This window comes from Trachurus japonicus, chromosome 24 (assembly GCF_045865225.1).
Source record: "Trachurus japonicus isolate A0001 chromosome 24, Traja_1.0".
In the NCBI taxonomy this organism is placed as follows: Eukaryota; Metazoa; Chordata; class Actinopteri; order Carangiformes; family Carangidae; genus Trachurus; species Trachurus japonicus.
This window is the reverse complement of record NC_140930.1, coordinates 13,910,969-13,931,322: the sequence shown is the minus strand read 5'-3', so window position 1 is coordinate 13,931,322 and position 20,354 is coordinate 13,910,969. Positions and strand designations below refer to the sequence as shown.

Sequence of the window (20,354 nt, the reverse complement as noted above, 5' to 3'; positions counted from 1 at the left end):
TATATTTGTGCTGTATAAGTGATATTATCCTGTCTAAACTGTCAACTCAACCAACTTTAACACAAGGCACAACTCTTTAACATTTTTGAGGGGGGGGTACCGCAGTGTTTTCCTAATGTTTATCCCATGCCTTTTTGTGTTTATTTGTTGTTTTAGTAGCATAAGTTATAAATTTGATTATAACAAAGAAACTACAGTGCAAAAGTGTCAAACACCAACAGTGTATTCAGAAAACTATATAATTATATAAATTAACATTATGCAAAATGCAGTAAACAAGAAAAAAGAAGGACACACACCTAAGGTTTAACTGCTGTTGACAAACCAGTTTCAATCAGGTTTCAAGATAACATCTGTTTTTATGTCTTAAATCAATTACATGGCATCTTATCTGGAGCAGGGATAATTGCATAATGGCATTAACACAAATTTTCTGGCAAAGTGCTAATTCATCATTCATTACAGTTACTAATTAGATTGGATTTATTTATGTGTTGTATTATTATTTCATCAACAATTTCTCTAGCTTTCTAGGATCTATCAAAAGGGGAATCTCTGTAAAGGAGATGAGGACTGCAGGACATTACCATGCACCAAACACCTCCATGTCCACATTAACAAAGTTTTTTTTTTCATTAACTTCAATATTTTTTTAATCCATGTTGTAACAGATCATAAACTACCTCATTGTTTATTTGCACTACCCACTGAGCACCTTTAATCCACCGGCCAATTTACTTATTTATATTGTGTTAGGCCTATCTGTTGTATTGTGTTATTGCTCAGTTGTTGCTGTCCTCATTCTGTGTATTTCCTTTTGTGTGTGCAAGCGAGTGATGATAAACCGGAGTCAAATTCCTTGTATACATCTGCACATACGTGGCAAATACATGTGATTCTGCTTCTGATCACAGAGGAAGTTGAATTTACTAAATGATGAGGGTGGCTACTTTGTGCACTATCAATATCACACGTTTGTTCTTATGTTTCCCCCCGACTTTCACCTGAAGCAGCCTGATCCCAACCAAACCCAGCTGCTACATCCTGTAAAGGGAAGAAAAAAAGAAAAAGAAAAAAAATCCTCCAGCAGCAGCAGCAGCAGCAGCAGCGCCTACACCCACCCTACAGCCGGATCTGGATGTGGTGCTGACGTGTCGGCTCCTCCAGCAGCTCCACGGCGGCACAGTGCTGCTCATGCTCCAGCAGCCGAGTCGAGAGGAAGACCGTCAACAAAAACTGCCAGCATGGCAGCAAAAGTCTTTTACCGACAAGGCTTTTTATTACTTTTATTCAATTTTATTTCCACGGCAGCCTTGGAGAAAAGGTTTTCCGACCTTAAAAGATGCGCGGACCCGGAGTGCAGCAGTAAGTTTTTTTTTTATTACGGCTTGTTGTTGTAACTATCAGGGACTTCAAGGATGCAGCTCTCCCTCTCTCTCCCCCTCCTCCACTCCATCCATCCCGATACAGGCGCTGCTAGCTGTAAACTGCGGCTTATCTCTTGACCTGTTGCCAGTCGATATTTGTGAGCTGGATGACACAGTGATGCTCTGTGTGTAGCCATGTGTGTGTGCGTGTGTGTGTGCCGATGGTTTAAAAACCAAGCCGAGCCTATAATATGTTAACATTAAAAGTCGGTAGCTTGGGAAGGTTATCCGTGCAGACGCAGCTGTGTGTTGGCCGGTTGCCTGGCAGCTCGGGCCTGGATGCTAGCTGCTAACGTTAGCAGCTAATTAGCATAGCAACCGGCCGGCTTCAGCAAAAAAACACACAATAGTTAACAATAGAACAGCTAACAACATACAAGCCTGTGGTAGCTCTGTTGTTAGCCACATTAGCTTTGCTTTATTTTAAAAAAATAAGTGTCATTTTGTTTACAACGGGGGTTTTTGGGGGAGTAAATGAGACTCTGTTATTACTAGCTTTAGCAAAGTCATCAAAAAGACGAATTTACTGAGAGTTATAAGAAACAACAATTGTAAACACAGGGTTTTTTTTCTTCATTTTAGTTTGTATAAGATTTAAACCAACATCAGTTCGACGTTGTTATGCCCATAAAATGTCATCAAAGTGTTTACTACCACCCTCAGAGCTGTTTTAACTGATAAGACATTATCAACTCCTGTTAAGACCATGTTACGACTATCTTAGCAAAGCCGTTAAAAAGAGGAACTTACTGAGAGCTATAAGAAATAACAAACGCAGAAAATGCCACCAAAGTGTTTACTCTACGACCTACAGAGCTGTTTTATCTGATAAGACAACATTATCAAGCCTTGTTGGTGTTATTACATCAAGGAATATTAGGTTTGAGTCATAAAGAAACTAAGGTGAGGCACATACAGTAAACACACTAGACAAAGCAACACAGCCAGTTACTCCTGTTTGAGGTCATTTTTCTGTATAGAAAAATGTTGAAGTGAATGTGTAAACCAAAACCTTGGACTAAAGACAGGACTGAAAATTTGGGGTTTAACCCAACAGTTACATAGAGAGGGAAGTTGTAAAAGCACTGACAGAAATTATTCTAATTCTTGACTTTTCTTTTGTCCTCCTCAGTGCTTCTTTGTCGGGGAAAAGCAGTGAAAGATTTCTCAGGACCAGATTGTCGGTTCCTGTCATTTAAGACATCAGAAACTGTCTATGTGTACTACAAACTGGGGGGTCAAAGGTCTGACCTGTGGGCTGGAAGTGTAAGTATAAGTACTTTTTCACGTCTATGTAACATCTGGGTTGGCATATCTTCACCATGTCTCATCTCTTTTTGTTTTCATCCATAGGTTGGAAGTCACTTTGGCTATTTTCCAAAGGATCTTCTTGCAGTTAACCACCATTATACTGATAAAGAGCTTGAAATTCGAGCAGAGGTATGAAAATATCTTGCTGTATTAATTTGACAAGATGCAATAGAGCTCTCAAACTATTTCACGTAACAATATTTTTTTTTAAACTCCATTAATATTTGTATTTATTTTATTTATTGTCTTCTTTTCAGGAAACAGATTTTGTCTGTTTTGACACTGGATTTGATAAATTTGACAATTATGACGTAGATATACTCTTGGGTGCTTCAGCAGAGGAGAGTGACAGTGAAGATAAGGAAACATCTGATGAAATACCAGTGGCAGAGGACGTTGACAAAGAGCCACAGCCATCTGAAGAAGCAGCCGCTGATGGTGAAAGACAAACCGAGCATCAAGATTACCCAGAGGATCTCAACGAAGTCCCAGATGATCAAAGTGCCTCTTTACTTGAGCCTGACACGACAGCTGAACTGCCTTATTCAGAAGAAGTAGAGCCTGTACCTGATGTTACCGAAACAGATGAAGACATTGAGCAGAAAAACACAGTAGGGTCTGTTGAAAACGATGAACCAGCAATAAGTGAAACCAAAGAAACACCCACTGAATCTGAGGAGGAATCTGAGCCCAAGGATGAGTTTGCTGCAGAAAATGAACCAGTGTCAATTTCTGAAGGAGTGCAGATCCCCGAGTTGAAAACTACCCTTGGATCAACTTTTGATGCAGTGACCACCGATGAAGACATCACCAGGAGTGTTACGCCATATGAGGAGGAGGAAAACGAAGATGAGGAGATTCCCCCTGAAGACGACATCGAGGTTACAGAAGAAACGCCGCTGCTCTCTTTCACTAAAGAAGCCGAGGACTCGCCAGCATCTGATTCCCTCCAACAACAGGAAGATCAACCACAGGCTACAGAGGAGAAGAACATGTGGACATCAATCGGAGATGCAGTTTTTTCAGTTGTTACCGGTGGGGAGAAGACGGCGGAAAATTTTGATTCAGATGATGAGGAGGATGACGATGATGATGAGGAAGAGGCTGCTTCAAAAACCCCTCCGGTTTCTGAAAATGCAATGAAAGATGTAGAAGAACCACTAAAACCAGAATCTCTAACAGAGCCAGAAAACATAGGTCATGTTCTTCAAGATTCTCCTGATTCCAGCTCCGCACAAACAGATAATAAAGAACAAACTAACAGTGATTCTGAGAGACTTTTATTTCAACGCGATGATGAGAGTGAGGGAGCGATCAGACCTGAGGAAACTTGGAATGAAACATTAAAACCTAAAGAAGATACACTACAGAGACACCATCGAACAGACGCAAGTCCAAAGACAGACGATCTGGTACCACAAGAGGACACTTATGAAAACTCATCATATAAAACAACAGATGAACCCACGGAGCACCAGGAAGAGGAGGGCCACAAGGTGTCCAAAGACTCAGCATTAAATGATGATAGTGCATTTATACAGCACAGTGACATTGCGATGGAGCAGAGAAAGGATGTGGATGTTGTGTTAGAAGAAAATAAGACAGTGACCGATCAAGAAGTAGACAATATCGAAACTGAAAAACATCAACACCTGCCCACTGAAGAGAAACAATTTAGGGATTTAGGTGTACAAGATGAAGAGAAGAAAGTAGACGACAGCTTGCCTAATCAGACCCATGACCATTTAATGAGAGATTTTGAGAATATCAGTCGACAAGATTCGTCTGTTGAAGAACCAGAGCCTCATGAGGAACCACATACAGAAGAAAGGGAAGAAGAGAAAGATGCAGAGCCTGAGAAAGATAATGTTGAAGAGAAAGAAGAATTACTTGAAGACGAAAATGCGCTTCTGTCCTCTCAGTCGGATAATGCAGACGTTGACAAACCTTCACCTGTGACTGAAAGTTCGCCCACTGCGTCTGCTCCAGAGCCAGAATACAGCGATAGCGTGATGAGACTGACCCTGCTGCGAGAACACTTCACAGAGGCAAGCATGGAGCGGATACAGAGGCTTCTGGGTCTCGCCAATCTCTTCAAGGTGGAGGCCATGTTCGCCGATCTGGACGCGGAGTTGCACGGCACCCGTCTGTCACAAGAAGGCACTACGCAAGACATTGAGAATGCACTGGAGGCCATCCTGGAAGCCTCTGAAAACACTATCTTGGACGAGATCGAGAAGATGCTGGATAGTCTTAACCCAAAACATGATTATAATCAGCACACGGATGCAAATAGTTTGGATGAGGAGACTGAAATACTGGACGACTTCCAGGAGCTGGCATTCAGCCTGCGTCAGAAGTATTCAACAGTCAGTGACAGCGCACCGTTAGCAACAGAGGAGGCATCAAATATTCAACCAGGTAGGTTTGGATTTTATTATTTCATCAATATGATTCAGTATTTGGTAATTGGTACAGATAAAAACTGTAGGACTGAGTTATTTACCCAGGCACATTCTATGTCAACAATTAACATGACCCTTTCATTTCGATTTATTTCATTCATGGTATACATTCTCACATGGTTGCACATATTTACATAATGTACACATTTTCACCATGAATGAAAAGGAGCAGGATGAAGAAAACTTATAGTACCTGCCCCTCTTTGTTGTTACAATTACATTGGCTTACTTCTACACCAATATTATTCTCTGTTTCAAAATATTATTAATGATGAAAAATAGTAATGACAAGAAAACAAACAAAATAAACAAACAAAATAAACCTTTAACCAAGAGGTATTTTATATCCAGGTAGGTTTAGCCTTTTGTATCGCAGGCGTAGCTCTGATGTGACCTATCACGTCCTGTTCACAGCAGTATCTTGTTTCAGATTGTGTCCTCGTCCAGTTAAGAGGGATTGCAGTTCACACCTGGCAGCAGAACGTGTCCTCAGTGACCATTTGTGATTGAATTTCACTTCCCTGCCAGCGCTGAATTGCAGCCTCTCGCCAGAACCACAGAGATACACATGTCGGGCTGTACGGTCGGAGGAGATGATTGCACCGGCTATTTGATACCTCATCCTCTTTGACTTTAGAAGTCTTGTTGGTCCTGCTTGTTCAGCGTGCGATTTTTCATGCTCCGTTCAGTCTGCATACCTGAACATGTGGAGTATTAGTTTGGTATCTAGTGTGCTGCTTCAGCTATTTGACAGAACTCTATCCTCAGTCTGCTTTGCCTGTCATCTGACCTGCACTTGTAATTGGAACCACATAAGACAGCGTGAACGTGGCCTACTTTACACACTGAAAGACAACTTTCTTTCACGTGTCTGTAATTACAGATGTGTGGATTGGTGTCAGGAGTGATGAAGTCAGATCAGTACATCCCTGAATGTTGATGTTGATGTTGTGTGCCATGAACTTACAGGTTAAATTTAGAGTAGTTTAGCTACAGGTGATTGTTCAGGATCTACTACTGTTTGCCTTGTGTTTCATTGTTCAATAGACCACACCTGTTGTCACTGTAATCCTTAGGTGTGAACGTAAACAAGGACACACCTCTAATTCTCCTTCCACAAATAAATTCCTTTGGATCCAGGATGTTAATAATGTGCCGTAACAGTAACAACTTGATGTGTTTTTCGATGTTTTCTCTCTAGATGAACATGAATTGAAAATTGAGGAAAAAATGCCTCACATTGAACACAAAGCTGGCACTGTCCCCGAGCCCGACGATGAAGACAATGCCACAGTAACGGATCACGAGGAGAGGCCCGCAGAGACTGAAAAGGAGCAGATCGTTTTGGACAATATGCACGCTGGACCAGAAGTCAGCATGGAGGAGGACGGCGGGCACTTTAACAAAAACAAAGACAATCAGCCAGGTTTCAGCACATCAGATGAGATGCAGAAGGTCCCACAAGCCACTCTGGAGAATCCTTTAGACATGGGCCTGGGTGTCGAAGTGGAGCACTCGTCTTCAGGTTGGTAATGTAGATAGAATAAATGAAGAATTTATTTATTCAAACTCGAGACTTAAATCAGACATTTCAATTCAAGACTCCTCCTTCATTGTGGCACAATGGTGTGAACCTGTTTTGAACACGTTGGACATGTACTACAGTAAAATATATCACATCTAGGGTTGTTTCTGATCAGCAGGTTAAGCTGTGTGAGGTTTTATTGTGTTAAAGCCATGAGTCTTGTTAGGTTGTATCTTTGCTTTACCCAGTTTCGGGAGAATTGTTTAGTAATCACAGGACTTAACCCTCCTAATGTACTTAATTACTCATTGTCCAACTGAGTAATGGGTCATTTTCCTTTCTCCAGGATCTTTGGACCCATTGGAGTCCGTGTCTGAAATTCACGAAGAGGAAGTGGGATTATTCTCATCTGGAATTGTTTACATTGGCTGCATCCTTTCTATCATCAACACTAAGATGTCAGAGTGGGCCACTGTGGTAAGTTATAGGATTGTCAGCTTCGCTTCACACTGTATAATGTGCACATTAGCTTCATCGACTTTCATTACTCAGTGACCGCAAGTGCAACATTAGCGAGTGGTTCCCAACCACCAGGCTACAAGTGGACTACAACAGGGCCAGGAAACATGACACAATTATTTAGTAAAAATATCAGAATAATTTAATAAATTATGATGATATTGTGCAGTCATTATTTTCTGGTAGAGTTAGTCCCGGCTCTGCTGCATCATTACTTATCACTTGATGTCATGGCCACAACAATAGGATACAGAAATAGGTCATTACAGATCATTACCCTAAATATCACCTGCTTAATCTTTATATGCTAACTAGCTAAGAAAAAATCAACAAAAACAAAAATGTGCTTCAGATTCTTAGGACAATTTGCTGTAGGAGTATGCCCTAATGTCCTGCATATTTTCATATTTTGGGTGTGATATGTGTGTGTAACCTACTAGTTAATTCCTCTCTAACCAAAGACTCTCATACGATAGATGTGCTGTGACAATTTCCAAAAATATGTTTGGTGGTGTAATAATCAGTAAGTTTAAGAATTCATTTTCTCAAATATTATTTTTAAAATAGAAATCATCAGCAGAAATGAATCAAAAAATATTACCCCATTGGCCTCATATGTACTGGATGTCACCCAGTGTTGTCCTCGTGAGGATGTATGTGCATCATAAAGTCATACAATAAATAAAACAAAGGCTTAGGTCTTACTTCTTTTGTAAATCATATTTATCAATAATAATCTGTTTCATAAGATTGGGGGCTTTTATGAAAATGAAGAAATTTGTTATGAAACATGTAAAACCTAGGAGTCGATTTTAGAAAGTAAAAATAGATTTTTAAAAAAAGGGAAAAAAAAGAAAAGATAATTTACCCAGGATGAGAATATTATTGATGAGAAAGTCATCCTCCAAATTATCTGCGATGACATCTTCATGAGAGAAGAGATTCTAGATAAACTGAAGTAGCAGGCTACTAAACTGAATTTCTGTGTGGGAGAAACTTCCTATTTCCGAGGTCACATGAACGCCACACGGCCGGACGCCCCTCCCCCTCCTGCCTTGTTGACTGTCGGCTGAAGTTCAACCAGCCGGTGCTGCTGAGCTGAGCTGGCCGCTGTAGCACTGACTACCACAACCGACTGGCCTTATTATTACCCCGGCATGGAAGAAGGCAGATGATTATTATTTAACAACACATAGAGACCGGGGCATTCAGATAATATTAAGCCTTTTTCCACCGTTTTTTGTTGTTGTTGTTCCGGTTTAGAAAACGTCTCCAGCTTGTTGTTGGTTGTTTTGGGGTTTTTTTCCCTTTTGATTTGGCACTGAATGGAAATCGACGGCTCATCTGTGATTACGACTAACAGCTTGTTGTTGCCAAGTCATTTCTACCACCTGCCTCCGCTGTCAAACGCCGTCGGTGTTTGTTTCTTTTACTTATATTTACCAACCAGACACCGGGGGAGCTTTAACGCGGCTAACGGCTGGTTTAACGGTGGGAAGCTAACGAGCTAGCACGCTAGTAGCTCGTAGTAATCTGTCAACATTTAGCTTTAGCTTCACGTTTCAAGGTGCTAGTTCCGTTTTTTGTTTTCATCACACACACCGTCATGGAGAGTGAGACTGTCACTAGACCTGTAATGGAGCCGGAGCATGTTTACGTGTTTTTCCTAAAGGAGCTGCAGCATGTAAGTAAAGTGGAGAGAGAGAGAGAAAAAAAAGCGAGCTTATCTGACAACCCCATGTCAAGGATTTATCATGCTAGCATTACCTGCTGACGTGTTAATAAGCATATGGTTGGCACGCAAAGTATGGATTGATTGTTAGACAGGTTCATCTAATACTTTAACGCTTTTATACTTTGTTTTTAGAGTGAATTGTAATGTGAAAGCCTCCCATATTGCTTTGCTCTCAGTCCTGCCTGTGAGCAGTGCTTTACTGAACAAATAGACTTTTGAATTGCAGCTCACTGAAAAGGCCAAAAGAGAGCATGTTAATCCCTACGGGCAATGTGGTGCTGGTGGTGGTGTATTAATTTATTTGTTAGCCCCCTTGTGTCGTTATTAGAGCCACAAAGTGTGTGTTTGTTCCTTGTCTGAACTGCCACATGCTCAGGTCAAAGGTTCCTCTGTGGTTGGAGCAGGACACACTCAGATCAAGACTGGACGGCAACTAAAAAATGTCACCAGTGGTAAAGTCATGGTCTGAGCTGGTGATTAATATGAGTTTTATATGTTGATTAAGTGGAGTTTGAAATAGACCAGAGCTGAGTTGTTGTTGTTGTAAAAGTTGTTGTAGTGTGTGATTTTGGAGGTTGCAGGTGCAGAAACTTGTTTCCTGCCCCGCTGAAACACTGCAACTGCAACCCTTTAGTATTTTTGGTGTAGTAATGAGCGTGGCAGAGGCAGGAAACTTGTGAAAGAGCTGATACGTATTGCAACTTCTGTGTTGATGTTCCCCTCGGGTGGTTGCTTGAAAACCTAGATTTCAACATTTGTAGTTGTGGCATGACAACATTTTGCTTTTCTGTGTCCACTGCTTGTCCTAGTGTTTACTTTATGGTAATGCCCTGATATCTTGATAGCCTTTCTTCTCAATAGTGTGAACAGAGTAACAGGTCACTCAAAAGAATTTCGGTTAATGAATACACTTATCAGTCGAGGGGCAAATGTAAATATTGCCAATCGGTTTGAGTCTGAATTGCTGCAGTCTTTTATTATAGATAAAAATTACCATAGAGTGCCAGTCAAAAGTTTGACACTTCCCTTATCAAAACAGGAGGGAACTATATTCTTGCTTGCTTCTGTATCCATCCTAAGTATTGTCACAATCATATGATCTTGGTTAATAAGTGTTTTTTGATGTGCAACTATTTTTCATCCAGCTTTTTCTTTCCTTTGAATATTTTGTCTTAATTTGGTTGTGTTTCTGCAATTTCAGATGATTTCCCTCCTACCAGAAGAGTGGAAGCCCGGGGAAACCTTGTATGGCTGTCCATGGGAAGCAGTTGTCATCACTGCTTTTGTGGGAGTCTTGACCTTCACCCTTTTCTTCTGGAAGACTGTGTTGGCAGTAAGTCTTTCAATATTATTGCTCTCATCTGTTTCTAAATTATGTGTTATGAATAAATCTGAAGGAAAAACACTTCTACTAATAATATATTTTTGTAATGTTGAAGTAGATTCAGTTTTTATTTGGTTTAATTAGTTTCCCCCCTGAATTTCACTACCTTTTGGACTGGCATCATTTTATATTTTCCTTATCTGAATAATTTGTACGATATTAAAACATTATTCACTACATGTGTGTGACCGTTGAAAAGACTGATGTTTACTTATTGCGTCTCTAAATCTTTTCAGGTAAAGAAAAGAGAATATCTGGGTAAGCTTTTACTTACTTTTTCCCACATTAAATACACAAAATATAGATGTGTAAAATCTAACTAATGTTTTTTCTTTTTTCTTTTTTGCACCTTTGTGGAAAAAGTGGATGAAAAGAAGCTCGCAGAGCAAATCGAGGCGCTCAAAAAAGAAAAGAACGACACTCTCACAAGGATGTCTGAACTTCAGAAGCAGGTGAGTGACAAGAAAAATGTGCTTGAATATCTCTGAGCTACGTTAAAGTTGTCACGCCTGGAACTTATTCCCTTTTTTCGTCTTCCTTTCCTTTAAGACTGAGAAGCTAAAAGAAAACCAAAAGCAGTCAAAGGAAACAGTTAGTTCTACAAAGAAAAAGATCCAAGACCTGGAGGTAAGTGCTAAGGAACTGGGGATATGTGTTTGCTTGTGCTGAGTGGTTTTGATTTTGAAATAATCTTTAGAATGAGGAAGTGCATCCGCTGGCTGTATCTTATGGATGATGTGTTTCAGACAGTAGCTAAAGTCCAAACCTCTGATTTGTTGTGGACTGCCAGTGAAGTTTGTGTCTTTCCCTGTTTGCAGAGCAAGGTTTTGGAGGCTCAGTCACGAAACGATCGGATAGCTGAGGAAAAGAGCACATACCTAAAACTACTTGAAGACGAGCGGGCAAACTCTGCAGCGTACGAAACAAGGGTAAATGTTAAACTTGTCTTTGCCTGCCTGTTATTACTTCAACCATCTTCTGAGCTTCATGTTGTTTTATGTTGTTTTTTAACAGATTGAGAAATTGGAGAAATCAAACGAGAAGCTGCAGCTCAGCAGAAAAAAGGTTCAGGAAGCACACGCAAAGGTACAAACCCTGATACACTCAAGACTCTTTAAGATTATTACAAGCTTCTGTTTTCATTGTGTCTAATAAGCTGTTTTTTTGTTTTCCACAGGCTACAGTTCTCCTGGATGAGGCAAAGATTCGTGAAGATGCCCGAAATGTTCAGCACAAATGTCTCGAGAAAGAGTACACAGCACTAAAAGAAGAGAACAAAAAGGTGAGATGTCGTGCATGCTTTTTTAAAATTATATCAGTGACACCTGTTCATTTGATTTATATTGTGTTTAAACTTGAGGCTTTTTCTTATATTTAATGTTTGAATGAAATCAGAGTCAAATAAATGCCTTAATGGTGAATTAAACTGGATGAATTAAACTGTTTTTCTGAGGAACTTTTGTGAATTCTTACAGCTCAAAGTCACTATCAAAGGCTGGGAGGACAAACACAAGGATCTGAGTGAACAGATTAAAAGTTATCAGAAGGCCCAGAAAGAGCTGGAGGACTCTGTGGTGCTCAAAGATCACAACGTGGAGGTCAGTCTGTGATTCAAGAATTTACTATACAACTGTTACAGCTTTTCTTGGTTTATATCAGATCTCAACTGACATGAATTTATCAGCTCAATCCACGCAAAAATGTTTCCTTGGCAGGTGCTGTCTGATCTTCTGGCAGACTTAGATGCTTGTGATATACAAAAAGGCGACACCAAACTTTTAGCCAATGGTGAAATAGCACCTGGTAAGTTCAACTCTGACACTAGTTTAAAAAAAGAAGAATATATAATTCACTTAGAAACAGAATCAGCTGTCTGTGAAGTGCCTGCGCTCAGAACACCAAGTGTTTAATGGTCTCTCTGTGTCGTACAGATAAGAAGACAGCCATAAAGAACAGGATTAAACAGATGATGGATGTCTCCAGGGTAAGATGTCAACGCATTGATCAAACCTCACTGTAGTCACCGCCCGGCAGACAGATGTTATTACCACCGCTCCTAAGTGTTAAGCTGTCGTGTGTATTATTTATTCCCAGGTCCAGACCACTTTGGCAGTAGTTGAGGAAGAGCGAGATCGCTTCATGTCTAAACTACTGAATGAGGAGAAGACGAGAAAGACTCTGGAGGGTGCGTTGGTGGTGTTTCTTTTTCTTTTGAAGTTTTTATTTATTTATTTTTTAGGCAAAAAGCTGCACGAATGTGTAACGTTTTAATTCGACTCTCATTTAACATGCTGCTTGTTTGTGTTTTTTTTTGGAAAAAGAACAACACCAGGAGCTGGAGCATTCAATTGCAACCCTGAAAAGTGATAAGAGCCACGTTGAAAACCAGTTCAAGATCCTCCAGCAGAAGAATGAGATCATGGTTGAAATGTACCAACAGAAAGAAAACGCTCTTCAGCAGTGAGTTAAAAAATTAAATCCACCTCGACATCTCATGAATGAAAGAATGTGTCTTTTTGAAAAAGGAGATGAAGATGTTTCTAAACCCTGTGAGTTTCTTCGTGCGGCTTCACAGGAGATTAACCAAGGAGGAGCTGGAGCGACGCAGCAAAGAGAGTATGCTGACAGAGGTGGGAGGAAAAGCTACAGAAGCCGAGGAGCAGGTTAAAGTCTTAAGACAACGCATTAATGAGATGGAGGATCAGATGAAGAAGACGGAGGAGGTCTACAAAGAACAGGTAAACTCTCATGAGCTTTAGAAAAAAAGTTTGAACAGAAAAGTCCTAGATGAAACCTGAGCCTTGACTTTTGTTTCTTTCTTTTTTTAGATAAAAGAACAGGAAAACAAAACTCACTCAAACTGGGTATGTTGCACTGAATTACACAGTTTATTCACACTTGAAAGATACCAGACAGTGGATATTAAATAAAGCATGACCACGAATAATGAATTGTCTGTTTTGTCTGAAGGTGAACGCTCGTAATGCAGAGAGAGCTCTGAATCAGGAGAAGCTTGAATCGTCAAAGCTCCGTGAAAAGTAAGTGATGGAAGATTTGGTTTCGTTGCAGCTGAACTAACACGTCCCATCTCCTCATATGTCAGGGTTTCTTATTTTCCTCTGTTTGATATGATTGTAAACTGAATATCTTTGGCTTTTTTTTTTGATGATGTCGTGGTTGCCTGGTATTTTCATCTAACCCATGAGTTGTTTGTTTTCCCGCCCCTTTCAGGCTGGCTGTTCTGACCTCGCAGCTGAACGAGCGCCGCGCTCCTCTCTTCAGACCGAACTCTGGACAACCTGCAGGCCCTCGCCAAGGTAAACAACCTCACACTGTGGCTGCTGTGTTTCCTGTATGGACGGTTCTCATCCTGCAGAGCTTCAGGCGACACGATGCCGTTTTCTTTTTTCTTTTCTTTTTTTGTCTTTAAAGGGATAGTTCAACATTTTTGGCAAATTGGTCCATTGCCATAATCCCTATAGTCACAGCAGTAGTTTCGTTACTTTTAATTGTCGGTGCAAGCTATTATTAGAACGGTGGAGCAGAGCCGCGAGCTGCTCAGTGCTATGGAGGCTAATGGGATTTCTTGGTTTCCCTCATCAAACTCATCAAATACACAATCCAACAACTCCAAAACGGTCTCGTGGACAAGTTGTGACCTGCACATTCACCACGCTATGAGATAATAACAGAACGTTACGTTGTTTTCTAGGCAAATGCAGAGACTGCTTTCCGAAAAACTGTACCGATAGGACCGCACATCAGCGGTTTTGCATGAATTTACCTGAAAACAACTCAGTCTCGTAACTTTCTGTTATTATCTCATAGCGCGCTGAATGTGCAGATCACAATTTGTCCACCAGAGCGTTTCGGAGTTGTTGGATTGTGTATTTGATGAGTTTGATGAGGGAAACCAAGAAATCCCATGAGCCTCTGTAGCGTAGCTCTGAGCAGCTCACGGCTCTGCTCCACCGTTCTAAAAATAGCTTGCACCGACAATTAAAGGTAACGAACCTACTGCTATGACTATAGGGATTATGGCAATGGGCCAATCTGCCAAAATGTTGAACTATCCCTTTTAACTGAAACTAGATGGATTCATTTGGTCGGATTTAGTTGTGGGTGTTTTTGTCTGTGTCGTGAGGATCTCTACTTTGTGATGTGTTGCCAGCTGTTTCTTCTCCCTGAGTAAACGGATGGTTTGATTATAACAGGTGATTCATATGGGCCCTCCCCTGTGAGTGGGGGTGCACCGTCCCCTCCACTAATGATAGAGGGTCCCAGACGCCCCCCCTCTGCCCCTGTGGGGCGAAGAATTGAACAGTATGGTGAGTCCCCGTGGATTACTTCACCCTCTTTAATTTTCACCACAGTTGGACTTCACCGCTCTTCTTCGACCTCTAGTCCTTTGATCCTTCTTGTTTTTCACTCCCGACTTTGTTCCTTTCAGCTTTTCACTCCCGACTTTGTTCCTTTCAGCTTTTCCACCTTCACTTCTTCCTTTTCTTTCTTCCCAGCATCTTTTTAGTTTGAACCTTTCAGAGATTTCCTTTCGATGAAGATGTTTCTTGTTTTGCTGTTGGAATGAAATTCACCATTTTGCATCTTCAAAGACCCTGAAAACATTTGCTCAGCTTTGTTTCCCCGAAGCCCTGATAAAGCAGATTAACTGAATTGAAGAATATATATTTATATATATTTCAATTGTTGTTTATCATTCAAGAATAACATTTTAAACCAGGTTTTCAGGGTCTTTAAACTCATTCAGAAGCTTTGTTCCTCCTCCCGTCTTCTTCATGGAGCACAGACCTCGCCATGCTTTGTTTGCACTTTCTTTTCTGTGTCCTCCCTGGAAACGTGCTAGAGACAAAGTCCTGAGGGTTTTTCATTCTGCATTTCGTCTCCCCTCAGGTCCTCGACCTCCATCAGAGTCTCACGGCCGTTACCCTGAAAACAAACACATCCCTGGGATGGGTACGTCTCCTCTCTTGCTCTCTGTCTCTCTCTCCAAAGCTTCATCATAGTTTCTAAGTTGTTTTTAACAAAGCTTTTCTTTTCTTCTTTCAGACATGATGGGGCCCCGCAGCTCATCACCCGCCAACATGGACACATCTGTAAGTTCTGATCAGAGTCATATATATATAACATCATCCAGCCTACATGTCCTTTGTTAATACTGTTGCTCTAAAACAGACTGAGGCAGTAGATCCAGAGAATAAAGCAGAGCCTCAGGCTGAGGCCTCCACAGAGAGTCCAGAGGCAGTGAGTATAGAGGCTGTCCAGCCCAGGTGCTCGGTGTGAAGTGTATGAGCACTCTGCCCCCCCCTCCCCACCCCTCCCGCCTCGCCCCTCCTCTTCCCCTAAAGCTGGATTTATATTTGGGAAGAGATTGAAGGCGTTTTGCTTCACTGGGACTGACTGAACTGTTTGGGCTGATCGTGTGGTTTCACCTGTTCTCACAGAGCTACAGGAAGCACTGATTCTTTTCATCAGCACTGAGCTTGACATAAATGTGTCTCATTTGGGTCTGTCAATGTTTCAAAGTGTCAGAGGTGAAGTATTCGTGAGAATGGGTTTGTTTTTCATTCAAAGAATCATGGTGTGTGGTTACTGGTCGAGTGATTGAGCCTGGCTTAAACGCACTTTGGGAGTGAACTGTGGTTTGTGGACGTCTCACCGCATGACGAAGCTTCACTCACACACAGCTCTGGAAAAAATTAAGAGACCACTTCAAAATGATCAGTTCCTCTGTTCTTACTATTCATAGGTATGTGTTTGAGTAAAATGAACACTTTCGTTTCATTCTATAACCTACTGACAAAATTTCTCCCAAATTGGAAATAAAAATATGTCATTTAGAGCATTTATTTGCAGAAAATGGCAACAGAAATCAAAATTGGTGGAATAATCCCAATTTTTAATCGCAACAGTGTTTTTTTTTAGTTATTTATAATCTTTCTTCCTCATTAAATATGATTTGGTTCAGGTGATCAGCTAAGTAGAGTGAGGTGTGTTTGTGTTGGAGTTCAGTAGACACTGGAATCGATGGCTGCCATTCATGTAGAGATAAGGCTGATTATTAAGAACATTTTGGAGAAGTGGTCTCTATTTTTCTTCCAGAGCTGCACGTGAAAGTTTTTGTTCATTCATATTTTCCTGTGTTTCTCTCAGGGACCTGGCTCCTTCCTGGCGTCGCCCATCAGAGACTCCCCCGGCCCCATGCACCAGGGGCCGCCGCCACCGCCCGGCCCGGGGCCACACGAGCCGCCGTTCCCTCCCCACGGCCGTCTGCCACCGCCAGGACCTTACAGACCGCCGCGGCCCGGCCCCTACCACCTCCCGCCCGGCCCCCTCCCTCCGAACCTCCCTCCCCCGCTCCACGGGCCCCCGCTGCCGGCCAACGGACACCCAGGCATGCCTCTGCCTGGACCAATGGGAGGAGAGTTCGGACCTCGACCCACCAACGGACATGCGTTCCACCCCAGGCCCGGCCCGGGACATGCTATCGATCCTCGGGGTCCGCCACCGCCACATTTCCGTCCCCCTCCACCTCATCACTTAGGACCGATGCCTCCATACGGTGTGTTGACCAATAAATATAAATGCTGTATCGTGACACTAGTAGAAATTAGAAGTGGAAATACTGTAGCAGTACAGACGGTGACTCATTATGTAACCTTTTTTTTTTTTTGGGATCAAGTTCTTTTTATTATGTTTTTACAATTTACAATTGAACACAGTTAAAACAAAACAAAAACAAGATGCTAAACCCCTTCCCACCCCCCTTTTCTCAAATACCAGACTTACAGTGTTGATGGTATAAAATACAGAGTTCACAAAGCCAGACTTAAAATAACAACAACAACAGATAGATAGCATTGAAGAAAAAGTTTTAGTGTAGTAAAATATTTAGTTTGGTTATTATTAACTCATTGAGTGCCGCGCTCCTTTCCAAAGTTTTAGTCAAGTGTACCGGCAAATTAGACCATATTTGACTTTTTATTTTAGAGCCATAGTGTATTCTATATTATTGCCACCAACACATACTGTAGCTCATTTGAAAGGTTTAACTTTATCCTTCAAATGGCCACAAACCGTTTGTTTCTACGTGCCTCCGTTCCTGAGAAAAGTCAAGCTAAACATGGCTGGGTTTCACCAAAATCCCTGCTTTTTTTCTAGAAAAGGAGATAGAGCGTCTTTTATGAAAGGTGCTCTGTTTGTGCCTGTCGCTCTTCTGACACTCGCATTTCTGGATCAAAGGGCTCGTATAAGATAAATATACACAACAATTGTTGTTCTATTCACAAAACCACCATCGGGGGCGGGGGGGGCGCCACTAAACAGCAATAACACAGACGCACCGTGCCGTGTCACAGCCTCTCGCCGCGGAACGTGAGGCTCTGTCGGCCACAGCGGCTCGCGAACACCGGTCCCGCCGGTGGTCGCGGTCCGTCTGTGGTACGGGTCGGTGGTGCCGGTCTGCTTTGGTCCAGAGACCATCAGATTTTACCGCGGGAGGACTTTGGGGAGGACACGGTGTTGCTCCAGATGAAGACCGGGCGGGACAGTGGGCTGAGAGCTTCCTGGTTCAGCTCCCAGCTGCTGCAGCCTCGCGGGTGAGAGCAGAGCAGCAGCGGAGCAGCTGCGCTGCATCTGCATGCAGAACTCCGTTTGCAGAAGCTGAGTTATGATAAAAACTTCCAGATCATGAGCTGTCATGTGACTTTGATCGTCATCTATTTCAGTTCTCCTCGTCGTAGAGTCCCCAAATTTACATATAATGTGTATTAAAGTGTCTATTTTCATAATTTAAAAAAAAAGCAAAAAACGAAAAATTTCGTTTTTGGCACTCAACGCATGGGAACGAAAAACGAGAAATTACGTGGTTGGCACTCAATGAGTTAAAGGAATAGTTCAACATTTTGGCAAATCGGCCCATTGCCATAATCCCTACAGTCATAGGAGTTGGTTCATTACCTTCAATTGTCGGTGCGTGTTGTTTTGAGATCCGCAGGGCAGAGACACGAGCTGCTCAGCAAACACGGTATGATCCCCTGTCCCTCAAAACTCATCAAATACACAATCCAACAACTCCAAAAGTAATTATGTAACGACACATGAAGCAAATACTCAGAAGTACTTGTGCTTTTGAAGTCACTCCGCCCAGCAGCCGTGTTTGTAATGTAGTTCTGGCTGCATTTGCCTCAAAAACAACTCTGTCTCTGATTATTTCATAGCGTGGTGAACGTGCAGGTCACAACTTCTCTGCGAGAGCGTTTTGGAGTTGTTGGATTGTATATTTGATGAGTTTCATGAGGGACAGAGGACCTGTACCGTTCACCTCCATTGTGTTTGCTGAGTCTCTGACCCGCGGATCTCTCAACAACATGCACCGACAATTAAAAGTAATGAACCTACTCCAATGACTATAGGGATTCTGGCAATAGGCGAATTTGCCAAAATGTTGAACTATCCCTTTAAAACCCAGTAGGTGGAAGAACACAAAAGCAACACTTCTGAATAAGAAAGAATCATTGTATCGTTATTATTTCTGAATGTAGTCTCTAATATTCCCCGTGTGTTTTGTCCTGTCCAGGTGTCCGTGGGCCTCTGGGACCGCGTCCCCCCCTCCCTCCTGACATGCGTTTCCCAGGACCACGTGACCACACGGGCCCCCCGATGGACCTCCCCCCCGGCGTCCTACCACCGCCACATCCTGCACATCATCCTGGGGACCCTTACGGTCAGGCTCCACCCAGCGCCCTCCACAGCCACAGCGGCCCCGGGCAGGACCCGCATGCGAAGCCGGACGCCCCTCAGGACTCAGCGAGGCCAGCGATGGTCAAGCCTTAAAAACGCCAACCGTATACGGCAGAGGACTTGAACACCCCATAACCTACGAACCCATCACATTAACAAAACCAGATCCAGTCCAAACATAGGTCATGGTTATTTTTCATTTTTCAGTTGTAAAATAAAAAATAAAAAAATGCAATTATGTTTATTAAAAAAAAAAACATGGTCCTTAAATGAAACCATCTATAATTTTGTGTCTGAAATCAATATAATTTGAAAGGGTTACCACTTTTCTAAACAGCTTATTGTGCAATAACTATATACCAGACTATTTTCATTTGTGTTGATCTTTTTAAAAAAAAAAAAAAACATAGCAGTGATTTTTAAGGGGCAAATTGTTTTTAATGTCATTTCCTGTGGAAATTATTTTAAAAGGGAGAAAAAGGAGAACGAGAGAGAGAGTTTAGCTTCTAGCATTTCAACTACACCATAATTTTCCCAAAGCTGTTGCTTTAGAACGAACTTTAAAGCAAATGTGTACAATGATGGCCAGATGTATAACTTATTTTACTATGTTGGTAGAACTTTTAATAATAAAGAATGTAAAAGTTGTTGGTGTTATGTTATCAACTCGTCACAGTTCACATTCAGACGATGTTTAAAGAAAACAAAATAAGGCATACATCTGTGCTGTTACTGAGATAGAGGCACTCATTTTATATCTGTGCTGTTTACAGGATTATTCCCCCCCGAAAAACTGCATGAACAGTATTTTTGTTTTGATGTGCCTGTTTGAGTGGGCGGGGACACGACGTGACATTTTGTTGCCTCATTCAATTCATGTCTGTACTTTTCCTTTTTTTTTTTTTTTACTTTACTCTACTTTAGCCTCCGTCAAACCTGTCGATCATTTCATAAGAACACACTGGCTCAGGACCAGGATGAAGTGTGGTGCTTTTGATGTTCAAATCAATCCACCAATAAACAAGCTTAGTGTCAGTACACCTCAATCAAAAAAAACACACATTTTACTTACCTGTTGTTGGTCATACCTGGACATACGGGCAGTTTTTTTGTTTAATCTGAGGTGACTCAAGGTTTCCTGCTTCCACTGTAACATAATGGAGGTGAATGGGGTTTAATTTTAAACACTTGAGCAGCAACATCTTGTCCAAATGAGCGATCCATTCAA

General features: G+C 41.8%; 1 protein-coding gene across 3 annotated transcripts; it reads left to right on the top strand.

The window, feature by feature from the left end:
- The first annotated feature begins 1,189 nt into the window (after positions 1 to 1,189).
- Positions 1,190 to 19,773, top strand: mia3 (MIA SH3 domain ER export factor 3). 3 transcript variants are annotated; one of them, XM_085770446.1, is made up of 28 exons: positions 1,190 to 1,365; positions 2,560 to 2,693; positions 2,781 to 2,867; positions 2,996 to 5,159; positions 6,405 to 6,728; positions 7,075 to 7,205; positions 10,184 to 10,315; positions 10,603 to 10,624; positions 10,730 to 10,818; positions 10,916 to 10,993; positions 11,185 to 11,295; positions 11,381 to 11,452; positions 11,544 to 11,648; positions 11,842 to 11,964; positions 12,082 to 12,169; positions 12,298 to 12,350; positions 12,461 to 12,551; positions 12,688 to 12,826; positions 12,942 to 13,104; positions 13,195 to 13,230; positions 13,337 to 13,404; positions 13,598 to 13,683; positions 14,581 to 14,694; positions 15,278 to 15,340; positions 15,434 to 15,480; positions 15,560 to 15,628; positions 16,538 to 16,946; positions 18,963 to 19,773. In XM_085770446.1, exons 1-28 carry the CDS (start codon positions 1,245 to 1,247, stop codon positions 19,217 to 19,219), a joined length of 5,376 nt encoding a protein of 1,791 aa, XP_085626572.1. In that variant the 5' UTR covers positions 1,190 to 1,244; the 3' UTR covers positions 19,220 to 19,773. The 3 variants fall into 3 exon arrangements, with proteins under 3 accessions (XP_085626572.1, XP_085626574.1, XP_085626573.1); XM_085770448.1 differs by lacking the exon at positions 14,581 to 14,694; XM_085770447.1 differs by lacking the exon at positions 15,560 to 15,628.
- The last annotated feature ends 581 nt before the right edge of the window (positions 19,774 to 20,354 follow it).

Excerpts from the sequence above, each read along its gene's own strand:
- mia3 (XM_085770446.1), top strand. The coding sequence starts at position 1,245 with ATGGCAGCAAAAGTCTTTTACCGACAAGGCTTTTTATTACTTTTATTC. Across the intron at positions 7,206-10,183 it reads TGTCAGAGTGGGCCACTGTG|ATGATTTCCCTCCTACCAGA; the intron begins GTAAGTTATAGG and ends CTGCAATTTCAG. Across the intron at positions 16,947-18,962 it reads AGGACCGATGCCTCCATACG|GTGTCCGTGGGCCTCTGGGA; the intron begins GTGTGTTGACCA and ends TGTCCTGTCCAG.